The sequence below is a fragment of the Pseudophryne corroboree genome, chromosome 2, assembly GCF_028390025.1.
Source record: "Pseudophryne corroboree isolate aPseCor3 chromosome 2, aPseCor3.hap2, whole genome shotgun sequence".
Taxonomy (NCBI): domain Eukaryota; kingdom Metazoa; phylum Chordata; class Amphibia; order Anura; family Myobatrachidae; genus Pseudophryne; species Pseudophryne corroboree.
In genome coordinates, this window is record NC_086445.1 from 916,627,393 (window position 1) to 916,652,167 (window position 24,775).

General features: G+C 46.2%; 1 protein-coding gene across 1 annotated transcript in view; it reads right to left on the reverse strand.

The window, feature by feature from the left end:
• Window positions 1-24,775, reverse strand: part of LOC135050030 (nuclear envelope pore membrane protein POM 121-like) — a 212,763-nt gene that overhangs the window by 43,650 nt on the left and 144,338 nt on the right. The window contains exons 11-13 of the mRNA XM_063956129.1: window positions 5,693-5,817; window positions 5,489-5,588; window positions 3,218-3,391 (exon numbers count right to left, since the gene is read on the reverse strand). Of these exons, the coding sequence (XP_063812199.1) occupies window positions 3,218-3,391; window positions 5,489-5,588; window positions 5,693-5,817 (399 nt within the window). The remainder of the gene's footprint in view (window positions 1-3,217; window positions 3,392-5,488; window positions 5,589-5,692; window positions 5,818-24,775) is intronic.

The following is a 24,775-nucleotide window of genomic DNA, read 5'->3' on the forward strand; positions in this document are numbered from 1 at the left end:
GAATGGGGATAAAGTACCAGCCAATCAGCTCCTAATTGCCATGTCACAGACTGGTTTTGAAAAAAATAGGATTTTAATTACCTACCGGTAAATCCTTTTCTCGTAGTCCATAAGGGATATTGGGGAGACTTAGTACGATGGGTATAGACGGGGTCCAGTAAGTAGCCGGTGCACTTTAAAATTTCTTCACTGGGTGTGCTGGCTCTTCCCCTCTATGCCCCCTCCCACAGGCAGTTATAGGTAAAACAGTGCCTGAAGGAGAAAGGACATACATGAGAGAAGGAACATAACAATGATTGGTGAGATTTATACACCAGCAAACCACGAACATAAAACCACCAGCAACGGCTGGAAACCAAAAAGCAACAGCTGAACAGGTAACCATAGAAAAGACAACCTGCAGAAAAGTCAAAGCATGGATGGGGGCGCCGAATATCCATTATGGACTACGAGAAAAGGATTTACCGGTAGGTAATTAAATCCTATTTTCTATAGCATCCATAAAGGATACTGGGGAGACTTCGTAGGATAGGAACGTCCCAAAGCTTCCAGAACGGGCGGGAACGTGCGGAGACTGCTGCAGCACCGCCTGCCCAAACTGGGTATCCTCTTTGGCCAGGGTATCAAACCTGTAGAACTTCAAAGGTATTCTTCCCCGACCAAGTAGCAGCTCGGCATAATTGCAAGGCCGAGACTCCACGGGCAGCCGCCCAGGAAGACCCCACCAATCTTGTAGAGTGGGCCTTCAGAGACTGTGGAACAGGTAAGGCATCCAACACATAGGCCTGTTGGATAGTAAGCCAACGAGCAATAGACTGCTTTGAAGCAGGGCAACCCTTTATCTATGCATCATATAGCATGAACGAGCCGTTCTTTTGACATAGATCTTCAAGGCTCGCACCGTATCCAATGGCTCCGGAGGAGCAGAAGTGCTAGAACCACAATAGGTTGATTCAAGGGGAACGCACAGACGACCTTCAGCAGGAACTGATGCCTAGTCCTGAGCTCCGCTCTGTCCTCGTAAAAGACCAAGTAGGGACTTTTACACGATAAGGCCCCTGAGACACGCCTAGCAGAAGCCAGGGCCAGTAACATCACCATCTTCCATGTGAGGTACTGGTCTTCTACAGTCATCAGAGGTTCAAACCAGGGGGACCGTAAAAAATCCAACACTACATTCAAATCCCAGGGTGCCGTGGGCGGCACAAAAGGTGGTTGTATGTGTAGTACCCCTTGCAAGAAAGTCTGAATTTCTGGCAACACTGTCAATTTCGTGTGGAAGATGGAGGGGGCAGAAATCTGGACGTTAATGGAACCCAGACGTAAGCCCTTGTCCACACCAGCTTGCAGGAAACCGAGGAAACGTCCCAAGTGGAACTCCGCAGGCGGATACGTACGTTCCTCACACTGAAAGACCTACCTTCTCCAGATATGATTATAGTGTTTTGACGTCACAGGCTTCCTGGCCTGCACCATGGTAGCAATGACCTTTTTGGAAAGGCCTGTGTGAGCTAGGATGATCCGCTCAACCGCCATGCCGTCAAACGAAGTCGCCGCAAGTCCGGGTAGACGAATGGTCCTTGAAGATCTCTTCTTAGTGGTAGAGGCCAAGGGTCTTCGGACGGACATCTACTGCCCTCGCCTGAAGGTCCCTGGTTAGTGCACAATACCAGTGAAGCTTCTTGTCAAGTCGAGAAGCCATCATGTCTATTTGTGGGCAGCCCCACCGGTCGATTTGCTGAAACACCAGATGGTGAAGCCCCCACTCTCCCGGGTGGAGATCGTGACGATTCAGGAAGTCCGCTTCCCAGTTGTCCACTCCCGAAATGAAGATTGCGGACAGTGCTCTTGCATTTCTTTCCACCCAGGAGTATCTTTGACACCTCTCGCATGCAGGCCCTGCTTTTTGTCCCTCCTTGTCGATTGGTGTACGCCACTGCTGTGGCGCTGTCCGACTGTACCTGGAGCGCGTGATCACAGAGTAGAGGAGAGGCCTGAAGCAGAGCACTGTAAGATTGCCCGAAGTTCCAGAATGATGATCGGAAGGAGGGCTTCGTGGGCTGACCACCTGCCCTGAAACTGAGCCCCTTGGGTGACAGCTCCCATTCTCTCAGACTCTGATCCAATCCCGATACCAGAAACTCTGGTCTTCCAGGAGATTGGAAGACTGCAGCCACCACAGGAGGAAAATCCTGGCCTGAGGTGACAGCCGTATCATCCGCTGCAATCTGAAGAGGTGATCCCGACCACTTGCTCAGGAGATCCAACTGAAATGTTCTGGCATGGAACCTCCCATATTGGATCGCCTCATATGAGGCCACTATCTTCCCCAATAATCTTATGTAAAGATGGATGGATACTCAAGCAAGTCGGAGAACCATGCGGACCATCTCCTGAAGTGTTCTCGCGGTGTCCTCTGGGAGGAACACCTTCTGGGCCACAGTATACAGTAACATCCCCAGGAACAGGAGCGCTGAGTTGGCTCCAGGTGGGACTTCTGGAAATTGAGAATCCACTGTTGCCCAAACATCATACCGAAAATAATAAAGATAGAAAAGAATCTGAAGAAAACTCTCTGGAGCTGCAGAGATGTGCTTCCTCTCCTGATGGCACTTTTTTCTACACTGCCTGTGGAAGGGGCATAGAGGGGAGGAGCCAGCACACCCAGTGAAGAAATTTAAAGTGCACCGGCTCCTTTGGACCCCATCTATACCCCATTGTACTTAGTCTCTATAATATCCCTTATGGATGCTAGAGAAATTACAGGAGCTGATTGGCTGGTACTTTATCTCCATCCAAGGATTAATAAATAGACCCCTTAGTACTTTATCTCTGTCCACTTCATCTCTCTCCACGGTGTAGCAAATAGACCCCTCAATGGACCACTAACAGTTCATGTTATCCAGGTAACAGGGCAGGTGCACTGTGTATCAACGGTCACATTTTAAAAATCCACAGGCGATTTGGAAAACGGAAATGTTACTGGTCTTTAAGGACAGAGTTTTGGAACCACTGACCTAGCGGAATATGCCAGAATGAGTTGATACCACTGAACATTTAGATCAAGAGCCTATACTGATACCAGCAAATATATTGAGTGTTCTAGGTCCATGTTATTTTTAGTATATACTAGCACTGGCTTTTATTTCCACCATAACCCTATATTCAAGCCATAGTATTTCACAAAATGTTGATATCCACATGTAATGGTTCTCACCTTGTGAAGAGTCCTTGTTCTGCATTTCAGCAAGACTCTGTAATAATGAGTTACTATTCGCAGTGGAGGTCGGTAACACAAAGGACCCTGATGTCGTGGGAGGTAAACTGAAGAGACTGGGTGGCACTGTAGAGGTTGCATTTGTGGATGATCCAGAGCTGACCGGGACAGGATCTAGAGAAACAAGTGACAAATGTCTTACAGAAAACCGCTACAATGCTCAATACTTCTGAACTTTTCATAAAAACATTTAAAAATGTCTTCCTTCCCTCTATATTCCCATAATCTGGCAGTTAAGTCATTTTTCTAACCAAGTCAGCTGCTACGTATAAAGTTATAGACTGCACTTGATAAATGGTTACTTCAAAAGCTGATTGGGGTAGATGTATAAAGCGGGGATAAGAGTGAAGTGTGCCATGGCAATCCAATGTGTTTTAACTTGTTTGGCAACAGGATTACATATTCCACTGATTATTACTAAAGAAATCTCACAGAAAGCAGGTGTGTTTTATAAACCAACCTCTCATGGGTATCAAAGGTCCATAATATGCACAGCTACAGTGGCTATAATGCTTCTCACGAGAAGACTATTCAGTATTTAGCGTCAGAGCAGCTGAAGTTCCTTACTTGGAATGTCACTTCTCTTGGTTCTGTCATTAATTTCTCCTTTTCAAACTTTTCACAAAGACCGGAATGTGCTTCAGATTATAAAAATCTGGAAAGGCCAATGTGCCAACAATAGAGATATGGGACTACTAGAAGGTTATATAGGCTTCTCATGGATCATGTCAAGAACAATAAAGCAAGATGTTGCATTCTGCTACAAGTATAGGAGACCAAGCATTTTGGTCAAGAAGGTAATGGGAGCCATATTTTCCTATTTTTGACAATCCACACTATCTGGGAGATATTTAACATTTCCAACATGGGGGGTAATTCCAAGTTGATCGCAGCAGGAATTTTGTTAGCAATTTGGCAAAACCACGTGCACTGCAGGGGAGGCAGATATAACATTTGCAGAGAGAGTTAGATTTGGGTGTGGTGAGCTCAATCTGCAATTGCAAATTGCAGTGTAAAAATAAAGCAGCCAGTATTTACCCTGCACAGAAACAAAATAACCCACCCAAATCTAACTCTCTGCAAATGTTATATCTGCCCCACCTGCAGTGCACATGGGTTTGCCCAACTGCTAAAAAATGTCCTGCTGCGATCAACTTGGAATTACCCCCCATGTTGGAAATGTTAAATATCTCCCAGATAGTGTGGGAGACCCATTGACCATACATGACCATGACTTTGTGCTAGGCTGAGTGGAACATTTGGGTGGATTGATAGGTAAACGAGATGTTAGGAATCTATAGATAGACTTAACTTTCATAACTAGAATCCAAGTGGCCTTTATCAGTTGACAACACACTGGTGCTTTGAGGTTCTACACTTTTAATCTTACTGTGCACCTCCTAGTCTTGGGCACTAGGCAGGTAGGACATGGGGCTTCATGGTGATCAGTGCTCTTCATGGGCAGATATACTTTTATTGTCCTATGGACTAAACCATACTTTCAGCACAAGGGTACTGCAAGTTAAATCTATTGCAATACTGGCCTTAGAGCAGCATAAGTGTCTGAGCAAATTGGCTTTTTTGGTGTAGACTTTGCCAGGACATTGAGGATTTAGGTCTGAATGACTATTATACTATAGGTAGGCCAGCATCCCAGCACTATTGCCAGTTGGATTACTTCAGTAATTCATCGACTGGGACACATTCCACCAGATCAAGGAATGCTTCCTCATCAGCTGAGAACTCTCTCTGTGCTGAGCATCTATGTCAGGTGGCCATCTGGTTTTTGGTACATTCACTAAAAGATCTATAAAAAACGCTTACACCACTGTCGGATGCAAGGTGCCATGCAAAGCGAGTTCTGAGTGAATCCTCCTTTGGGACCAGCTTTGAAATATTCCTGATGTCGCTCACATGGATAAGAGAAAAATTGTTCAAATCTTTCATCGTTCTTGGAGACCTCTCCTTCCTCCTCAGTCTCCCCTTGCGACCATTCTAAAAATTAATAAAGCACCCACCATACTATGAGATAGAGGGGAAGAAGCTTGAGCTTTTGATACACTCAAAAAAGTGCCCACACGCCAGGAGAAGCGCCTCTGTACTATAGTGAGGAAGGACAATACAAGACCGCTAGATACACCTTTGGTGAATATAATTAACGTCATAAGAGAAAATACCTGTAACATGTAAAAACGTACATGCAACACTTACCAGTTTTATCTTCCAGTGCCTTGTACAACCTCTCTAAGGATTCTTTTTTCGCATCATCATACTCCTTTGATGAAATGCTTCTACCCAGTGGTAGAGCAGGCTATAAGAGAAGACAAATTTACATAATAATAATAATAATAATAATAATAATAATAATAATAATAATGTAGTAGTAGTAGTAGCAGTAGTAGTAAGTATATCTACCGGTGGGATGCGATCAACACGTTCTGGTGGGCAGGTCAACAACACTTTTCTCCTACGAGTCCCTTCACTCCAATTCTTGAATGACGAGTTTACAGCAGGGGATTTTGAAGAATCGGCTTCATTTACTAAGACAAAACACACACACTGATAACTTACTACACAATATAAATGCATATAAGCCAACACAGGCCTTTTTCATGCAATTAAATGCGGAGTAAAACTATTTGAGCCATACGGATAGATATTTGAACAGAGTATTCCAAAACTTCTAGTTTATGACGACTCCAAAATACTGAAGGGAAATTAGCCAACTTCTATTGTACACAGTCAGCATCTTCAGTCTAGTGATATCAAAATACAGATGTGTCCTCATACATTTTGCCTCAATACGCCACACAGCGCGAGTTGCCTGGGGTGCATGAGCTGACAGGATCCGTTAGACTTGGTTAGCGTTGGGAGTCTCTTTGCATCTTATTCACATCGGTACGCAAATAGGACACACAAGCAGACTCTGCTCACGAAAATTATACACAGCATACCTATATTCTCTGTGCGACCGCGGCTGTATCCGTTCACAAAATGGTACGTTACAGTGTTTTCTAGGAAAACACTAACAAAGCATTCTGCATGCAGATACAGCCTCGATCACACAGAATATTCATGCCGCATATCATTTTAATCATGCTTGAGATGGTTGTGCGTCCTATTTGCACATGAAAAGCTTGTGCGCTACAGAGACATGCCGGTTTAACTAACAGAGAGACTAGACGCAAGTGGACACATGTGTTTGCCATTAAGTACAACACTGACCAACTGAGACCATCAAGGGAAACTTTACTCTGGGACACCCAGGATGGGATCACCACCTGAGTAGTGGGTGGAGTGGAACATAAGGGTCAAAGCATACTCCTAATGCCACAGCAGAGTACTCCCTACCAAGGAGTCAAAGCTTTGGTGCAACAGCATGGAGGAGCTGGGTTCTAGGGAATTGCAGAGGTGCTGCTAAAAGGAAATGCCAATCAGCAATAGGCAAATTTGGCCCTCCGCTATAGGTAGAGGAGACCTCAGAATCACGCAAAGCTCATAATGAAGCTCCATGACTGGGAATGTAATGTGAACAGAGTAAGGAACACCAGCTTGGATAATTTAGAAGGAACTGTTGGATCAAGCCTGGCAGTAGGACCTGTAGCTGTAATTTTCTACAACACCCAGTCAGTAGAGGTAGGGTTTTATACCCCAAATCCTATTGTGCGCAAAAATGAGTCTTATCCAATACAATTTTAAAGCTCTAAATCATATATTTTAATCACACTGTAGTACATAAAAGCATAGCCCCTCTCACTCCATAGTAGTGTGATGAGTGTAAAGTATTTTGTTACCGGATCAATCCTCTTCTGCAATTCCATGGGGGAAACTGGAAAATAATCGTTATGGTAGACTTACCGTTGGTAACGCTACTTCTCCTAAGTCCACAGGATAACACTGGGATATGAGGTAGCGACAGCGGACTGGCACCAAACGATCAAAGTTTTCGGCCTCTCAGCATGCAACGGGCCCGTCTCTATATCCCCGACTCCTGGCTCGGGCAAATCAGTTTTTCCAAAAGTTCAAGGCAGGAGCATCATGTAGAGCCCTAATCAGGCGAGAAGAACACACATGCACACCCTTCCGTACAAAAAGGAAGAGGTTAGTGAGTGAAAGGATCCTCAAATCAGGTGCGTCAGGGTGGGAACCCTGTGGACTTAGGAGAAATACTGTTATCAACGGTAAGTCTACCATAACGAATATTTCTCCGGCAAGGTCCACGGGATAACAATGGGAAGTCCCAAAGCAATTTACTGTTGGGGACGCTCCTGATTGGACAGGAGAATCCTTCACACAAATTCAGCGTCCTGAAAGGCAAAAGGTATCAAAGGCATAATGTCTAATGAATGTGTTAATGGAAGACCATGTGGCTGCCTTACATATCTGTTCTGCTGAAGCACTATGTTGTGCTGCCCACGATGGACCTACCTTACGAGTAGAGTGAGCAGAGACATTAGAGGGAACAGGGAGATCAGCTTGAGAATATACTTCTGAAATCATCATTCGAAGCCACCTCGCCAGTGTCTGCTTATCAGCAGGCCATCCTCTCTCGTGAAAGCTGTAGAGAACGAAGAGTGTGTGTTTTTCTAATGGCACTGGTATGATCCATGTTGATCCTTAAGGCACGGACTACGTCCAACGAAGCATCTCCCGCAGAAAGGTCCAGCCCCTGGAAGGCCGAGACTACAATTTCTTTGTTAAGGTGGAATTTAGACACCACCTTAGGAAGATACCCAGATTTGGTTCTGAGAACCGCTCTATCTGGATTAAAATATAAATATTCAGAAAAGGAGGGCGACATAAAGCCCCTAAATATGAAACTCTTCTAGCTGAAGCAATAGCCAGTAGAAAGAGAACTTTAGCAGTCAACCATTTAAGATCCACTCTCAAGTGGTTCAAATGGGGCAACTTGAAAGGGCCTTTAGGACTAAACTTAGGTCCCAAAGCACTGTAGGAGGAACAAAAGGGAGGTTGAATGTGCAGCATGCCCTGGAAAAAAAAAAGTGCACACACCCTTAGCAAGTTTCTTTTGGAACCACACAGTCAATGCTGGCACTTGCACTCTCAAGGAAGCCACCCTTAGACCTTTGTCCATTCCTGCCTGAAGGAATGCTAAGACTCTGGAAACTCTGAAAGACCTAGGATCAAATTTCCAGTCACCGCACCATTGAATATAGGCTTGCCATATTCGGTGACAAATGCGAACTGAGGAAGGTTTCCTCGCTCTGAGCATTGTTTGAATTACCTGTTGTGAGAATCCTCTTGCTTTCAGGATGGAGTCTCAAGAGTCACGCTGTCAAAGACCGTCGATCCAGTTTCTTGTGATAGCAAAGGAACCCGGAGACTGTAGATCTGGACGCTGAGGGAGTAGGAATGGAGCATCTATCGACATCCTCTGCAGATCTGTGTACCAATGTCTTCGGAGCCAAGCCGGAGCGATTAGTATTACGGCGCCCCTTCCTTGTTTTGCTTTTCCATCACCCTGGGTAACAGGGCAATTGGTGGAAACACCTAGGCCAGACGCAAGTCCAATTTCACTGACAGGGCATCCACATAGATCGCTTTGCGATCCTTTGTTCTTGACCCGTATGCGGGAACTTTGTTGTTCTGACGTGACGCCATGAGATCCATCTCCGGTAACCCCCATTTGTCTACCAGAATTTGGAAGACCTCGGGTGTAAAGCCCATTCGTTTGCAAGAATGGCGAGTCGACTGAGAAAAACCGCTTCCCAGTTTAGGACTCCCGGAATGAACACTGCGGACAAGGCTGGATGATTAAGTTCACTTTAATGTGCGACTTACCTCCTTCATTGCATTCTGGCTGCAAGTTCCTCCATGACTGTTGAGGTACGTTACTGCTGTTGCATTACTGGTTTACACTGAAGGATGTCCTTTGCCTGAATAAGTGCCATACATATGGCCCGAAGTTCCAATATATTTATTAGCATACAACTTTCTTCCTTGGTCCACTGCCCCTGGAAGCAACTCCTTACCGACACTGCTCCCCAGCCCTGAAGACTGACATCAGTTGTCAGAATTTCCCAAACTGATAACCAAAAAGGGTCTCCCTTTGTCCAGATGGGATGCCTGTAGCCACCAGGCTAATGACCTCCTTACTTCCAGAGAAAGGACCATAGTCTGCGGTTTTATGGTCTGATGAAAACCATTCCACTTGGAAAGCATTAGACGCTGCAGAGGTCTCAAATGGAACGGAGCATTCTCCACCATGTCGACACCATCAACCCCATCACACGCATTACAGCGTGAATGGATTCCTTTTGACTGTGTAGCAGCTCCTGGATCCTTGACTGAATTTTGGATATTTTGTTCAGAGGTAGAATTACTCTATGAAGACCTGAATCCAGCACAGCCCCCAAATGAGTCATCCGTTGTGACGGAACCAGGGACGACTTTGCCCAATTTCTGAGCCAACCGTGTCTCTGTAAACATGCTATTGTCTGTTGCAGAGGACACTGAAGCAATTTCTGAGTCTGTGAGGATTTTTCCATACCTCGACGACTTATCTCCTGCTGATGGAGATAAGATGCCATTACCACCATAATTTTGGTGAATACTTTGGGAGCTGTGGCCAGTATAAATAGTAGAGCCTGAAAATGATGGAGGATAGCAAACCTGAGATGGCGCTGATGGGACAGTGCTATAGGAACATGTATGTAAGCATCCTGGATATCTAGGGATACCATAAAATCCATGGCCAAAATAATGGAACGTAAAGTCTCCATATGAAAACGAGGTACACCACTTTGAGATTGAGTATGGGCCGGAACGACCCATTTGGTTTTTGGACTGGAAACCTAGTAAACATAGTAATTGAGGTTGAAAAGAGACAATTTGCCCATCGTGTTCAACCTGTATTAAGTTGCGATGAATCTACATACCCGCTGAGTATATTTTATAACTAGTTAACTACTATAACTCATAACACCCGGATTAACCATTTTGATATTTTAAATATTATAACCGTGGATATCATTTTCATTCAGAAATGTATCCATTCCCTTTTTAAATCCATTTACAAAGTCCGCCATTACCACCTTCCCTGGCAGGAAATTCCACATCCTAATTGCCCTAACAGTGAAGAACTCTTTCCTCCGTCGCGTTCGGAACTTTCTCTCCTCCAGCCGCAGCAAGTGCCCACGTGTCCTAAACGGTGTTCCTTTAATAAATAATTCCTCTGATAACTCTTTGTAAAGCCCCTTTACATATTTGAAGATATTAATAATATCCCCCTCCTAGACGCCTCTTTTCTAGTGTATACATATTCAACCTATTAAGCCTTTCCTCATAATCCAGTCCCTATAGGCCTTTAATCAATTTAGTAGCTCGCCTTTGAACCCTTTCGAGTTCACCAATATCTTTTTTATACAGTGGTGCCCAAAACGGAACACCATATTCCAGGTGCGGACGTACCAATGCTTTATACAGCGGCATTATTACATCCGAGTCCCTTGATTCAATTCCCCGTTTTATGCACGCTAGCACCTTACTTGCCTTCTTTACTGCGCTTTGACATTGTGTATGGTTATTAAGCCTATTATCAATGAGTAACCCCAAATCCTTTCCCAAATCGGTTTTACCTAGTTGTTGCCCATTTAGTATGTAGGCTGCAAGTTTGTTTTTAGTCCCGAAATGCATAACCTTGCATTTGTCTGTATTGAACCTCATTTTCCATTTAGACGCCCAGAGTTCAAGTTCAGATAGATCATTCTGTAAGGACTCCACATCCAATTCCGAGTTACTTACCTTACACAGTTTAATATAATCTGCAAAGATTGACACTGTGCTTTCCAGGCCTATTTCTAGGTCATTGATAAATATGTTGAACAGTAGTGGACCGAGTATGGACCCTTGTGGTATACCACTGACTACTGGGGACCAGGTTGAGAACTTCCCGTTGACCACTACTCGCTGTACCCTGCTATCCAACCAGTTGCTTATCCATGTGCAAATAGTTTTTCCTAGACCAAGCTCCTTTAATTTGATGATCAGTCTCCTGTGAGGCACTGTATCAAATGCTTTTGCAAAATCTAGGAAGACTACATCCACTGCTTTTCCCTGATCAAGAGTATTGCTCACTTCTTCAGAGAAGCTAATTAAGTTAGTCTGACATGACCTATCCCTCACAAACCCATACTGGTACTTGCTAATAATCCTAGTGGTCTGTAGATACTCCTGTATGCTGTCCATTAGAATTCCTTCCAATATTTTCCCCACTCTAGACGTCAAACTAACTGGTGTGTAGTTACCCGGAAGATTTTTGGATCCCTTTTTAAATAATGGCACTACTTCAGCTATACGCCAATCCTTCGGTACCATGCCTGATCTAATTGAACTATTGAAAATCAAGTATAAGGGTCGTGGTAGTTGTGAACTAAGCTCCATAAGAACCCTCGAGTGAAGTCCATAGGGACCGGGTGATTTATTAACCTTAATTTTGCTTAGTCTCTCTCAGATTACTTCTTCACTTAAAACAAGTTTCTAACCATAGATCTTTACGGTCACAAATGTTATGCTCTACTCCCACCAACAGTTCTTCTCTGGTGAATACTGATGAAAAAATATTGTTCAGTATTTCCGCTTTGATTTCGTAATCATTTATCAATTCTCCAAATTCATCTCTTAATGGACCTATATTCTCCTTTTTTAGCCTTTTACCGTTTATGTATGTAAAACAAGGTTGGAATAAAAACCTGTTCTCGTTGCGCAGGAGGAACTGGAATTATCACTCCTGACTGAAGCAATTTCTGAACTGCCTCTTGCAAAGCCCTGGCCTTTGTTTCCACTGAAGATGAGCTGGTAGAAGAAAACCTTTGAGGAGGGTGTTTCTTGAAAGCAAACGCATAACCGTGAGATACAGCTTCTTGCACCCAGGCATCTGTGGTAGACTGCTGCCAGATCTGTGCAAACTGAAGTCGGCCTCCCACCCTGGGGTCCCCCAGGTGGAGGCACGCACCATCAGGCTGATGACTTATCTTCTGATTTGTAGCCCAATGCTTTTAAGTGTTTCCAGACTTGTCAGATTGAGACTGTTTGCCATAACCCTTTCATTTTGCTTTTCCTGGAGTCCGAAAAGCTGGAAATCTAGGCTTGGATATGTGTGTGGAAGGAAAAGTCACTTTCTTGGAATCTGCTTCAGACTCCAAAATACTGTTTAATTCTTCACCAAAAAGAATATCTCCAGTAAAAGGCAAAAACTCCAGAACCTTATTAGATTCTGAGTCAGCTTTCCATGTACATAGCGAAACTGCTCTGTGAGCTGCTACTGCTAAGGCTGATGCCTGAGAGGCAATTGTGCCCATATTCAAAGCTGCTGTTTCTATAAAAATAGCTGCCTGTTTGATATGTGCAATATGGGACTTCTGTTCTTTAGATGCCATTAAAAGATCATCCTCCAATACATCAGACCAGGCTGCCACTGCTTTTGCCATCCAGGCTGAAGCCATGGCTGGTCTTAGGATTGCCCCAGACAAAGAGAAAATGGCTTTTAGAAAACAATCTATTTTCCTATCCCTGTCATCATTTAATGATGTTGAAGGCAGAGGTAATGTAGATTTTCGCACCAATCGAACGACATGCGTATCTACTTTGGGAGCCACATCCCTTTTTAAACAGACCCCAGCCGGAAGAGGATAACGGGAATTTCATTTCTTTGGAATCCTAAACTTCTTACTGGGCGTAACCCAGGCCTCATGCATAATTTCCATCAGCTGATCTGACCCAGGAAACTCAGTCCTAACTCTTTTGGGACGTTTAAAACACAGGTGCCTTAGATTTTAACAAAGGCCCTGCTGCCTCTTCTAAGGATAGAATGGCTATCATAGCCCTAATTAGCTCAGGAATGTCCACTGAGCTGAGGCCTTCCTCCTCGTCTCTGTATGCAGACTGGGAGTGCGATGAGTCCTCATCTGAAAAATGTGTAGATTGTAAAGATGTTGTTTCATGTCTATGAGATTTACTTACCACCGGGCTTTCAGCCTGTTTTTGTTGAGAGGCTGCCAATTCCTGTACTGGATGTGATAACCCCCAGGTAGAATGTTGCATGTAAGGGTTAATAGGGTAACCTATCCCTGGTATAGGAGCTGGCATTATCCGCTCAGCTATACTGGATGTCTGTGCAAAAGTAGCCCATGGGGGTTCAACTTGAACCTGTGCCTGCCTCAAATTATTTAAGAGGCTTTGGTGAAAGCTAAAACAATTTGAACCAGATCCTGAGAGGTTAACGAAGCTTTGCAAGACAAACATTAAATGAGTGTTGGTGCTGCTGTGGAGAGAGTGTATCCTACTCACCCTTACCTCTCTTAGACATGATAAATCACACACCTGTCGAGTGTGACGACACAATTTGTGACTGCAATCACTTTAAATTTTGTTGAAGTGACATACAATCCGATCCTTCCCCGTTTTGCACCAGCATTGAAGATCGGAATACACAGAAGACTGACAGAATTATTAGTAAAGTCCGCAATCCCGTTAGCAGTCAGTCACAGGTTATACATTAGTATAATAAGCAATATGAGCACATAATCAACTACAGATACATTTCAAGTATGTAGGAGAAACATATTACAGCATTACCTTATATAGGAGTTTAAACTTATACAGTTGCACAGCGAAAGAAACAGCAGTAATAGTTTACAGAATCATATGCATCAGGCACTTACCCAACTATTCGTACTCAAAAAGGTACAGTGCATCCTGAAAGTATTCACAGTGCTTCACTTTTTCCACATTTTGTTATGTTACAGCCTTATTCCAAAATAGAATTCATTTTTTGCCCTCAAAATTCTACACACAATACCCCCATAATGACAACGTGAAAAAAAAGTGTGTGAGATTTTTGAACCTTTATTAAAAATAAAACTAAGAAATCACATGTACATAAGTATTCACAGCCTTTGCTCAATACTTTGTTGATACACCTTTGGCAGCAATTACAGCCTCAAGTTTTTTTTGAATATAATGCCACAAGCTTGGCACCCCATTCCTCTTTGCAGCGACTGTCAAGCTCTATCAGGTTGGTTGGGAAGCTTGGTGCACAGTCATTTTCAGATCACTCCACAGATGTTCAATCAGATTCAAGTCTGGGCTCTGACTGGGCCACTCAAGGACATTCACAGAGTTGTACTGAAGCCCATCCTTTGATATCTTTGTGTGCTTAGGTTTGTTGTCCTGCTGAAAGATGAACCATCGCCCCAATCTGAGGTCAAGAGCGCTCTGGAGCAGGTTTCCATCCAGAATGTCTCTGCACATTGCTGAATTCATCTTCTCCTCTCTCCTGACTAGTATCCCAGTTCCTACCGCTGAAAAACATCCCCACAGCATGAAGCTGCCACCACCATGCTTCACTGTAGGGATGGTATTAGCCTGGTGATGAGCGGTGCCTGGTTTCCCCCAAACATGACGCCTGGCACTCACGCCAAAGAGTTTAATCTTTGTGGCATTAGACCAGAGAATTTTGTTGCTCATAGTTTGAGAGCCTTCAGGTGCATTTTGGCATACTCCAGGCGGGCTACCATGTGCTTTTTACTAAGGAGTGGCATCCGTCTGGCCACTCTACCATACAGGCCTGATTGGTGGATTGCTGCAGAGATGGTTGTCCTTCTGGAAGGTTCTCCTCTCTTCACAGAGGAATGCTGAAGCTCTGATAGAGTGACCATCGGGTTCTTGGTCACCTCCCTGACCAGAGCGCTTTGCCCCCGATCGCTCAGTTTAGACGGCTGGCCAGCTCTAGGAAGAGTCCTGGCGGTTCCGAACTTCTTCCATTTACGGATGATGGAGGCCACTGTGCTCATTGGGACCTTCAAAGCAGCAGATATTTTTCTGTACCCTTCCCCCAGATGTGTGCCTCAAGACAATCCCGTCTCAGAGGTCTACAGACAATTCCTTTGACTTCATGCTTGGTTTGTGCTCAGACATGTACTGTCAAGTGTGGGACCTCATATAGACAGGTGGGTGCCTTTACAAACCATGTCCAATCAACTGAATTTACCACAGGTGGACTCCAATTAAGCTGTAGGAACATCAAGGATGATCAGTGGAAACAGGATGCACCCGAGCTCAATTATGAGCTTCGTGGCAAAGGCTGTGAATACTTATGTACATGTAAATTTCTTATTTTTTTATTTTTAATAAATCTGCAAAAATCACAAACATTTTTCATGTCATTATGGGGTATTGTGTGTAGAATTTTGAAAGAATAAATTAATTTATTCCAGTTTGGAATAAGGCTGTAACATAACAAAATGTGGAAAAAGTGAAGCGCTGTGAATACTTTCCAGATGCACTGTAGATCGAGACTTAGTGCTGTATCACCCGGCTCAGGAGAGTGGGATATAGGGAGACTTCACCACGCTTCCAGGATCGATCAATATGTTAGTGAATGCTAAGTGGATCCAGACGCTATTAGTGTACACAATCGCCCCGTGAACCTACAGTGAACACAGACACCCAAATGAACACTGACGCACCAGCCACACAGCCGCCTATGCTGCAACTGGGTCCTTTTAAGATACACAGCGTCTCAGACAGAAGCGGGAACTCAGTTTATGACGGGAAACTCGGAGGAAACTGGTCATGAACCGGAGGAATGGGCGACCAAGGGAGCGTCTTACTCCCCACTGCTAGGGTTCATGGCCTCATACTAACCCTGGAGCCTATGATCCCTGAGGTCTAGCGCTGGTGCACCAGAGGTGGCAGCCAAGTCAGTGACTGTTTGGTAGCCTCCATCCCGAAACCGTGCAGCTGTGTCTCGCATTTCCCCTACTAAGTGGAACCGATGCCTTACCTTCTCCCCTCTTACAGCCTGATAACGTCTGCTGGACTTGCTAGTACAATCTACACAGACGCCCGCCAAAACAGCACTGTACACGTGGGTAAGCGTTGTTGCGACCCGGCGGGGAGTTGTTGGATCGACTCTCTCCAAGGTACGTTTAAGATGAAAGGAAAAGGATCGCTCAAAAAAACATAGTAAGACCATAAAAATAAAAATAGGATTTTAATACCTACCGATAAATCCTTTTCTTAGTCGGTAGAGTATGCTGGGGACACCATAAGAACCATGGGGTATAGACGGGATCCGCAGGAGACATGGGCACACTAAGACTTTGAAAGGGTGTGAACTGGCTCCTCCCTCTATGCCCCTCCTCCAGACTCCAGTTATAGGAACTGTGCCCAGGGAGAAGGACATGTCGAGGAAAAGGATTTATTGTTAAACTAAGGTGAGATACATACCAGCTCACACCTCTAACATGCCGTACAACATGGTATTTAACAGAACTCCAGTCAACGGCATGAACAATGTCAACAACAGGCTGACTATACCATAACACAACCTGTGTGTAAACATAACTAATAACTGCAGATAGAGTCCGCACTGGGACGGGCGCCCAGCATCCTCTACGGACTAAGAGAAAAGAATTTACCGGTAGGTATTAAAATCCTATTTTCTCATACGTCCTAGAGGATGCCGGGGACCCCAGAAGAACCATGAAGTTTATACCAAAGCTCTAGAACGGGCGGGAGAGTGCGGATGACTCTGCAGCACCGATTGACCAAACATGAGGTCCTCATCAGCCAGGGTATCAAACTTGTAAAATTTCGCAAAAGTGTTTGAACCCGACCAAGTAGTTGCTCGGCAGAGTTGCAATGCCGAGACACCCCGGGCAGCCGCCCAGGATGAGCCCACCGTTCTGGTAGAGTGGGCCTTCACCGATTTCGGTAACGGCAATCCAGCCGTATAATGAGCATGCTGAATCATATTACAGATCCAGCGCACAATAGTATGCTTGGAAGCAGGAGTCCCAATCTTGTTTGCCGCATACAGGACAAACAGAGCTTCCGTTTTCCTAAGTTGAGCCGTTCTGGTGACAAATCTTTAAAGCCCTGACAACCGTGAGATTTTGACCCAGCGAAGGCGTCAGTAGCCACCGGTACCACAATAGGTTGGTTCATGTGGAACGATGAAAACACCTTTGGCAGAAATTTTTGATGAGTCCTCAACTCTGCTCTATCTTCATGGAAGATGAAATAAGGACTCGTGAGAAAAAGCCGCTAACTCAGGACACCCGCCTCGCGGATGCTAAGGCCAATAGCATGACCACTTTCCAAGTGAGAAATTTCAACTCTACCTTCTGTAAAGGTTCAAACCAATGTGATTGAAGGAAATGCAACACCACGTTAAGATCCCATGGTGCCACTGGGGGCACAAATGGAGGTTGGATGTGCAAAACACGGAAGTCTGAACTTCTGGAAGGGAGGCCAATTGTTTTTGAAAGAAAACAGACAAGGCCGAAATTTGTACTTTAAATCGAGCCTAACTTTAGGCCCGCATCCACACCTGCTTGCAGAAAATGGAGAAAACACCCTAGCTGAAATTCTTCAGTAGGAGCCTTCTTGGATTCACACCAAGACACATTTTCGCCAAATATGGCGATAATGTTTCGCCGTTACTCCTTTTCTAGCCTGAAGAGTGGGAATTACTTCACCAGGAATACCCTTTCGGGCTAGGATCCGGCGTTCAACCGCCAAACGTAGCCGCAGTAAGTCGTGATATACGCACGGCCCCTGCTGTAACAGATCCTCTCATAGAGGAAGAGGCCAGGGATCTCCTATGAGTAATTCCTGAAGATCTGGATACCAAGCCCTCCTTGGCCAGTCCGGAACAATGAGGATCACCTGAACCTTTGTCCTTCTTATGATCTTTTTTTTTTTTCCATTTTAACATCAATGATTTTTATTCAGATTTTTTGTTATGCAAAACAGGGGTACAGAAAGAAGAAAAAGGGAGGGGGGGAAGGGGGGGCAGTAAATACATAGGAGAGACAATTTGTATACTTATACATACTTTTCAAAATCGATCAGACGTGTATCAGGAGTACAATGGACGTAATGCAGTGGGGCGTACAGAATGGAGAAAAAAGAAAAAGAAACATTGAATCCACAATAATGCAAATTGCAACCAAGAGCACTGAGCGGTCCCAGGCTCAGTGAGAGGAGGTGTCTCCATCTAGGGGAGGGGTGTGGGGGTGAATGTCCGGGGAGGAAGATCGCCGTACTAAGTTGGCTCCCTCACCCTCCGTGGTAAAAAGCAGCCAAGGCTTCCAACGCATTAGAGGGGACTTGGCAGAAAGGGAGCAAGGCATATACTCGGTCTCCATCAAGAATTGCTTCTGAATTTTATGTATGACTTTCATTAAGGGGGGGGGGGGGTATAGATTGTTTCCAATTCTGAGCCAAGGCCGCAAGGGCTGCAAGGCAAATGTGACCTAAAACGTATTGTAAATTAGCACCCACGGAGCGCAGGCAGACATTCAGTAAAGCGATGAGGGGGGTGGGGGACAGGGTGAGTCCAAGTACTTTATTAATTAGCCCAAGCACCTCGACCCAGTACAGCTTAATAGAGGGGCAGGTCCAAAAATATGAAAAAGATGGCCCACCTCACCGCAGAGACGCCAGCAAAACTTCGAGCATGCAGGCCAAATCGTGTGCAACCTATCGGGTGTGAGATATAACCTATGCAATAGCTTGACGTGCATCTCGGAATGATTTAGGCATTTGGACATAGTAAAGGATGACATAAAAATGTGTTGCCATTGGGGTTCAGTAAGGGTACAGCCAATATCTACCTCCCACCTGATTTGGGCTCTAGTTTTAAGAACGGGAACTAATGCTAGTAGTGTCTTGTACCAAAAGGAGATCTCACCTGCCGAGGCGTCCCCAGAAAGACGACCCAGGGCCTGAGACATAGTAGGGTGCAGTGGGGAGGGGGTAAGGTGTAGACTGTTCCACCAATGTTGTATTTGATAGTATCTGAGCCTCTCAGATTCAGGTAAAGCAAAGCGTTCTTGGATGGTAGAGAAGGAGCTAAGCACGGGCCCGTTGAACAGGTCTCCCAGTAGGCTGATCCCCCTAGAACGCCAACCTGACAAATTAAGATTAGGGCGGTTACTGTGCGTAGGGAAATTCGAGGCAATGTATGGAGGGGAGAAGATGAGCCGATAGTCAGTTTATCCCAGACCTGTAGAGTGGCTCGGGTTGAGGGGAGAAGGCGTAGATCCGAGGGTCGCATAGATTTAGGTAGCCAAAAGAGGTCCTTCAAGGGGAACCTGGGGCAGGTTAGTCCCTCTAGACACGTCCACTCCGAGTGTGTATCACTAGTAATAGCTTTAATCTGAGCCAGGAGGCAAGCTTCTTGGTATAGAGAAAGGTTAGGCATGTCGAGGCCACCAACTCTCCTAGGTAATGACATCCTGGCGCGGGACAATTTAGGCGGTCGCAAAGCCCAGACATATTTGGTGAGGATAGTGGTAGCCTTGTCTAAATATTTCTTGGGGAAGACAAAGGGAATTGTACGAAACAGAAACATTAGTTTGGGAAGCAACGACATTTTAAAGGCGGCCAGGCGTCCCAGCCATGATATCTCATAATTGAGCCACGATTTGGTGGACAGTTGTAGCGCAGTCAGTAAAGGGGGGAGGTTAACGTCAAATACAGAAGAGGAGGACGGGGGGATGTGGATACCCAAATACTTTATCGAGGTTGTTTGCCAATTGTAAGGGTATTTAGTACGCAAAGGGGCCACGCAGTGGGAGAGATTTATAGGCAGGGCGTCAGTTTTAGTTGTGTTTAATTTATAGTAGGACGCTGCAGAGTACCTATCTAAAATATTGTGTAAATGAGGGAGTGAGGTGCAGGGGTCAGTTACAAATAAAAGAACATCATCTGCAAATAAACAGTTTATGGGGGACGGTGCAGAGTTGGAGTCCTGGAAATTGTGGGTCTGCACGAATCTTAACTGCCAAAGGCTCAATCGCCAGGACAAAAATGAGAGGGGAGAGGGGGCAGCCCTGACGCGTGCCATTGTAAATTGGGAAGGGGGAAGAGAGGAAACCATTACTAAAGACCCGGGCCGAGGGCGAGCTATACAGGGCTAGTATGGATGACAGGATACGGTCGCGGAAGCCAAATTTCAATAATACTTCCCGTATGTAGGTCCAGTTTATGCGGTCGAAAGCCTTCTCCGCATCTAAGGACAACAGGAGGAGGCCCTGTTCACGGGTTATGGAGTCTACGAGGTTGAATACTCTACGGGTATTATCAGACGCTTGCCGACCAGGGATAAATCCGACCTGATCGGGGTGTATCAAGGAGGGGAGGAGGGCGTTCAGTCGGTAAGCTATTAATTTAGCATATATTTTAATGTCTCCGTTTAACAGCGCAATGGGGCGGTAGTTCTGGCAAGAAGTCAAGTCCTTACCTGGTTTAGGGATCGTGACAATGCGAGCCTCCAGCATCTCCGTTGGGAGCGTGCCCTGAAAAGTGATTTCATTATAAACTGTTACCAGGGATGGAGCCAGGAGGTCCTGGAGTGAAACATAAAAATCATTTATAAAGCCATCTGGGCCTGGCGCTTTACCTTTAAGGAGGGATTTAATCGCCCTTAACGTGTCTGCGGTGGACCAGGGGACATTCAGCACTTCTAATTGGTCGTCGGTAATGGAAGGAAGTTTCAAATCAGCGAGGAAGGAGTTGATAGAGGGAAGAGTGGGCTGCGGGGTAGAAGGGTCAGTCGCGAGATTATAAAGTTGGGAATAGAAGTCAGCAAACTGATTTGATATCTCCAAAGGGTTAGATATTTTGGTGCCTGTTGGGGACATAATAAGCTTAATTCTATTCCTAGCTTGTTGCGCTCTAAGCTTACGAGCAAGCAGTTTTCCCGGTCTATTCCCTGCCAGGTAAAATTTCTGCCGCATCCTGTTTAATGAGGCCTGGGTACGCACCATAAGCAATGTCTGAAGCTGGGACCTAATATCAGCTAACTCTTTCTGGAGAGATCTCGAAGGTCGAGCTTGGTTTTTCACCTCCAGTTCCTTTAATTTACGCTCCAAATCATTCAAGCGTTGTTGATGTAGTTTCTTAAGGTGGGCTCCTGCCTGTATCGCCGCGCCTCTAGCAACAACCTTCAGTGAGCACCAGAAGTTCAGAGTGGACGTGTCCGAAGGAGAATTAAATTCCAAGTAGGACATGATGCTGTCTACTATAATTTTTTTAGATACGGGGTTGGCCAGTAAGTGAGGGAGTCTCCAAGGTCGGGGCGGGGCATGTTGACTATTAAGATCCCATTTAAGAAACAGCGGGGCATGGTCTGACCAGGTTATTGGAAGGATATCCGCGGATCTGGTAAATTGGAGGGTCCATTTATCAGAAAACAGAAAATCAATGCGGAAATAGGAGTTGTGAACGGGAGAATAGTATGTATACTCACGGCCCGTTGGATTTTGCACTCGCCAAATATCGTAGAGGTCAAATTCAGCCAGGAGATTACGGAAGGCTAAGCATGGGGCGTTAGAGGAGGCTAATGGAGAAGGGGAAGGCCGGGGAGACCTGTCCAATCTAGGGTCAAGGACCAGATTGAAGTCCCCCATGAGAAGGAGCGAGCCTGTACGGTTCCTCTGGATAACCAAACAGTTTACGTAAAAAGGCCACTTGGTTTGAGTTAGGGGCATAAGCTGAAACCAAGGTAACAGGTTTGTCATTTAAAAGGCCACTCAAGATAAGATAACGGCCATTTTTATCGGCAACTTGGGAGTGTAAAGTGAAGGAAACAGTTTTTAAACAATATAGCTACACCATTCCTCTTAAAGGGGCCGTTTGCAAAATAACAGATAGGGAACCTGTGGTCTTTAAACGTAGGGGGCGCTAAGGACGAAAAGTACGTCTCCTGCAGCGCAATAACATCTGTCTTGTGCCTTGCAAAATAGTCCAATGCTAACCTTCGCTTATTAGGGGAGTTTAACCCCTTAACGTTCATGGACAGAACCTGGATCATCGAGGCGATCCAAAGCACGCCATGAGTGGTGAGATATTTTGGTATACATATAAGAAATTATTTTGTCTCATACAGTTAAGAGTGTCGTGAGAGGAGGGGGGGAGGGGGGGGAGGGAATAACGAGGGAAGAAAGGGTAAGAACAAACCAAAACGACCCAGTACATCGTGTCGGTGTAACTACTGCAAGGAAATAAAAAAAATGCAGTAGTACATTAACGAGGGGGAACATGTGGCCTAACGCCGCCACCACCACCTATGAACCTAGATGAGAGGGAAAAAAAAAAAAAAAAAGAGACATGTACAGATACAAATATGCCTACCAACCATGTAAAGACAACAGAGAATATATACGCATGCACTAATGAACTAAACCATGGGCACGGAGCCGGGACTCCAGCATTACAACTACTAACAGGGTGACTCACGTGGCCGCGTCTAGACGAAAGGCTAAGACCTGTTAGAACAGAACAGCATAACGTCCACATTCAAAGTCCAAGTTTACAGTGACGACTTCAGGCGACGATCCACTCCGATTGAAGGGTTGACTGTTTCTTGGATCCAGGCGGCAGCGTGACAGAAATATCCCACTCCGATAGCAGCTTGACTCCAGCTTCCAATGAGGCAACCGTGTAGGATTTATTGTCATAGAAGATGATGAGCTTCACCGGAAAACCCCATCTGTAATTGATCTCTTGGTCACGAAGCGCCAGGGTAACAGGGATAAACGAACGTCTTTTAGCCAAAGTCAAAGCCGAGAAATCCGGAAAGAGTTGTAATCCCCCAAGCGCATCAGAATCCGAGTCCCTTGCCGCCTTTAGGATGCGTTCTTTTTCGTCATGAAGAAGTGCACTCTCATAAGCGTATCTCGCGGAAGCGAGGGGGGAACAGAGCGTGGTTTAGGTAGTCTGTGGATCCTGTCTATAAGCAGCTCCCTGAGGTCAGCCCTGGGCAAGAGCTTCCTAAATAACGCGGTGGCGTAATCTTCCAGCTCGGAGTTTTGCACGGAGTCGGGAATGCCTCGGATCTTGATATTATTGCGCCGAGATCTGTCCTCGATATCCGCCATCTTGAGTTTGAACGCCTCCAGGTCATTCTGCTGTTGATCATGAGCCGCTATGAGGTCGTTGTGGGACGAGACCAATTCCTCGACTTTCCGTTCCAGATGGTCTGTGCGTTCCCCTATAGCATGCAGTTCTGTCTTGACCTCTCGGACAGCCGCTGTGAGATCTTGAGTCAGCTCTGTTTTAAACGCTGATAGAGCCTGATACAGAGTTTTGACCGTGAAAGGGGCGTCAGATTCCGGGTCGAACCCCGGAACAGAAGCAGGTCTGCAGGGAGGGTCTGTCGCAGAGGTGGCTATTGGGGACTTCCGTGCAGTAGAGGGGGCAGAAGCTGCTTTCTGAGACGGCAAAGATACTCTAGGAGGGAGCACCGCTTTAACCTTTTTCGGCGGCATTCTGAAACGATGGATCCCGGAGAATATATGGTGAAGGTTAGATAAGCAGAGAGTTCAAAGGTGGTGGTGTGTAAACGTTCTGGACTACATCAGAAGAACGGCATCACCAGAGGCCCGGCATCCAGTCATCACCCTCCAGCAGTGCCGAAGGGCAGGTCTCCAGCGAGCAAGGGAGAGGGGGAGCCAGGTACCCAGACAGCAGCTGGTAGCACAGCGTCTTAGGTGTCGGGCAGGCAGTGCCCTCCTGGGCAAACACTCACCCCTCCTGGGATGTTCCCACGGTATTATGCAGGGTCGAGGAGTATGAGGAGGGAGCACAGAGAGGGAGCCAGGCCATCCACAGCTGCAGGGGGAGATAAGTGGCTCCAACAGGCCTCCACACTGGCAGGGCTCAGCAGGCTGGTGTGTGCAGCTAATTTAGGCCCCGGATCCCGGTGCTGGTGTAGGCCTCAACTCCCGGGGGCTTCAAAAGCGGCAGCAGACCCCTCGTTCTCCCCACTGAGGGAGTATTTATGTTGCAGGAGGTCCCAGGGGATGCAGTACTGGCTCGTGGGGGCAGGAGTGTGCAGACGACCGGCGGGCCGGGTGTAGCAAGATGGCCGCCGCCGGAGTGGATGCGGTCACGAGGAGGCCGCAGCCGCGGCTCCGGAGGGCAGGGAACGGGAGCTTGATCCTCGCCGCCGTCCCCGATGGTCTGGGGCAGGAGAGGGGCCCTGAGTGAGCCGGCTTGAAGGTATGGGGGAGCCGCCGGGGGTCCCGGCGCAGCCGCGTTCCGGTCCCGGAGCGCGCGCCCGGGTAGGCCCCAAACTCGAGGTCCCGGCTTCGGGACGAAGCGGAGGCCTCAACTGTTAAGTAGTGCCAGGGGGCACCTCTCCAGCCTCCCCGGGTCCTGGGCGCGGTGGATACTCGCCAGGGGGGAAAATCAGAGGGGGAAGTCAGAGAAATATGCACTTTGGGTGCTGGGCCGGCTGGAGGTAATACAGGGCACGTCTACACAGGATGCAGGTCAGGCCACGCCCCCCCCCTCTTCTTATGATCTTTAGCACTTTTGGAATGAGTGGAAGCGGAGGGAAGACATACACAGACTGAAAACACCCATGGTGTAACCAGCGCATCCACTGCTATTGCTTGAGGGTCCCTCGGCCTGGAACAATACCTCTGAAGTTTCTTGTTGAGGCGAGACGTCATCATGTCT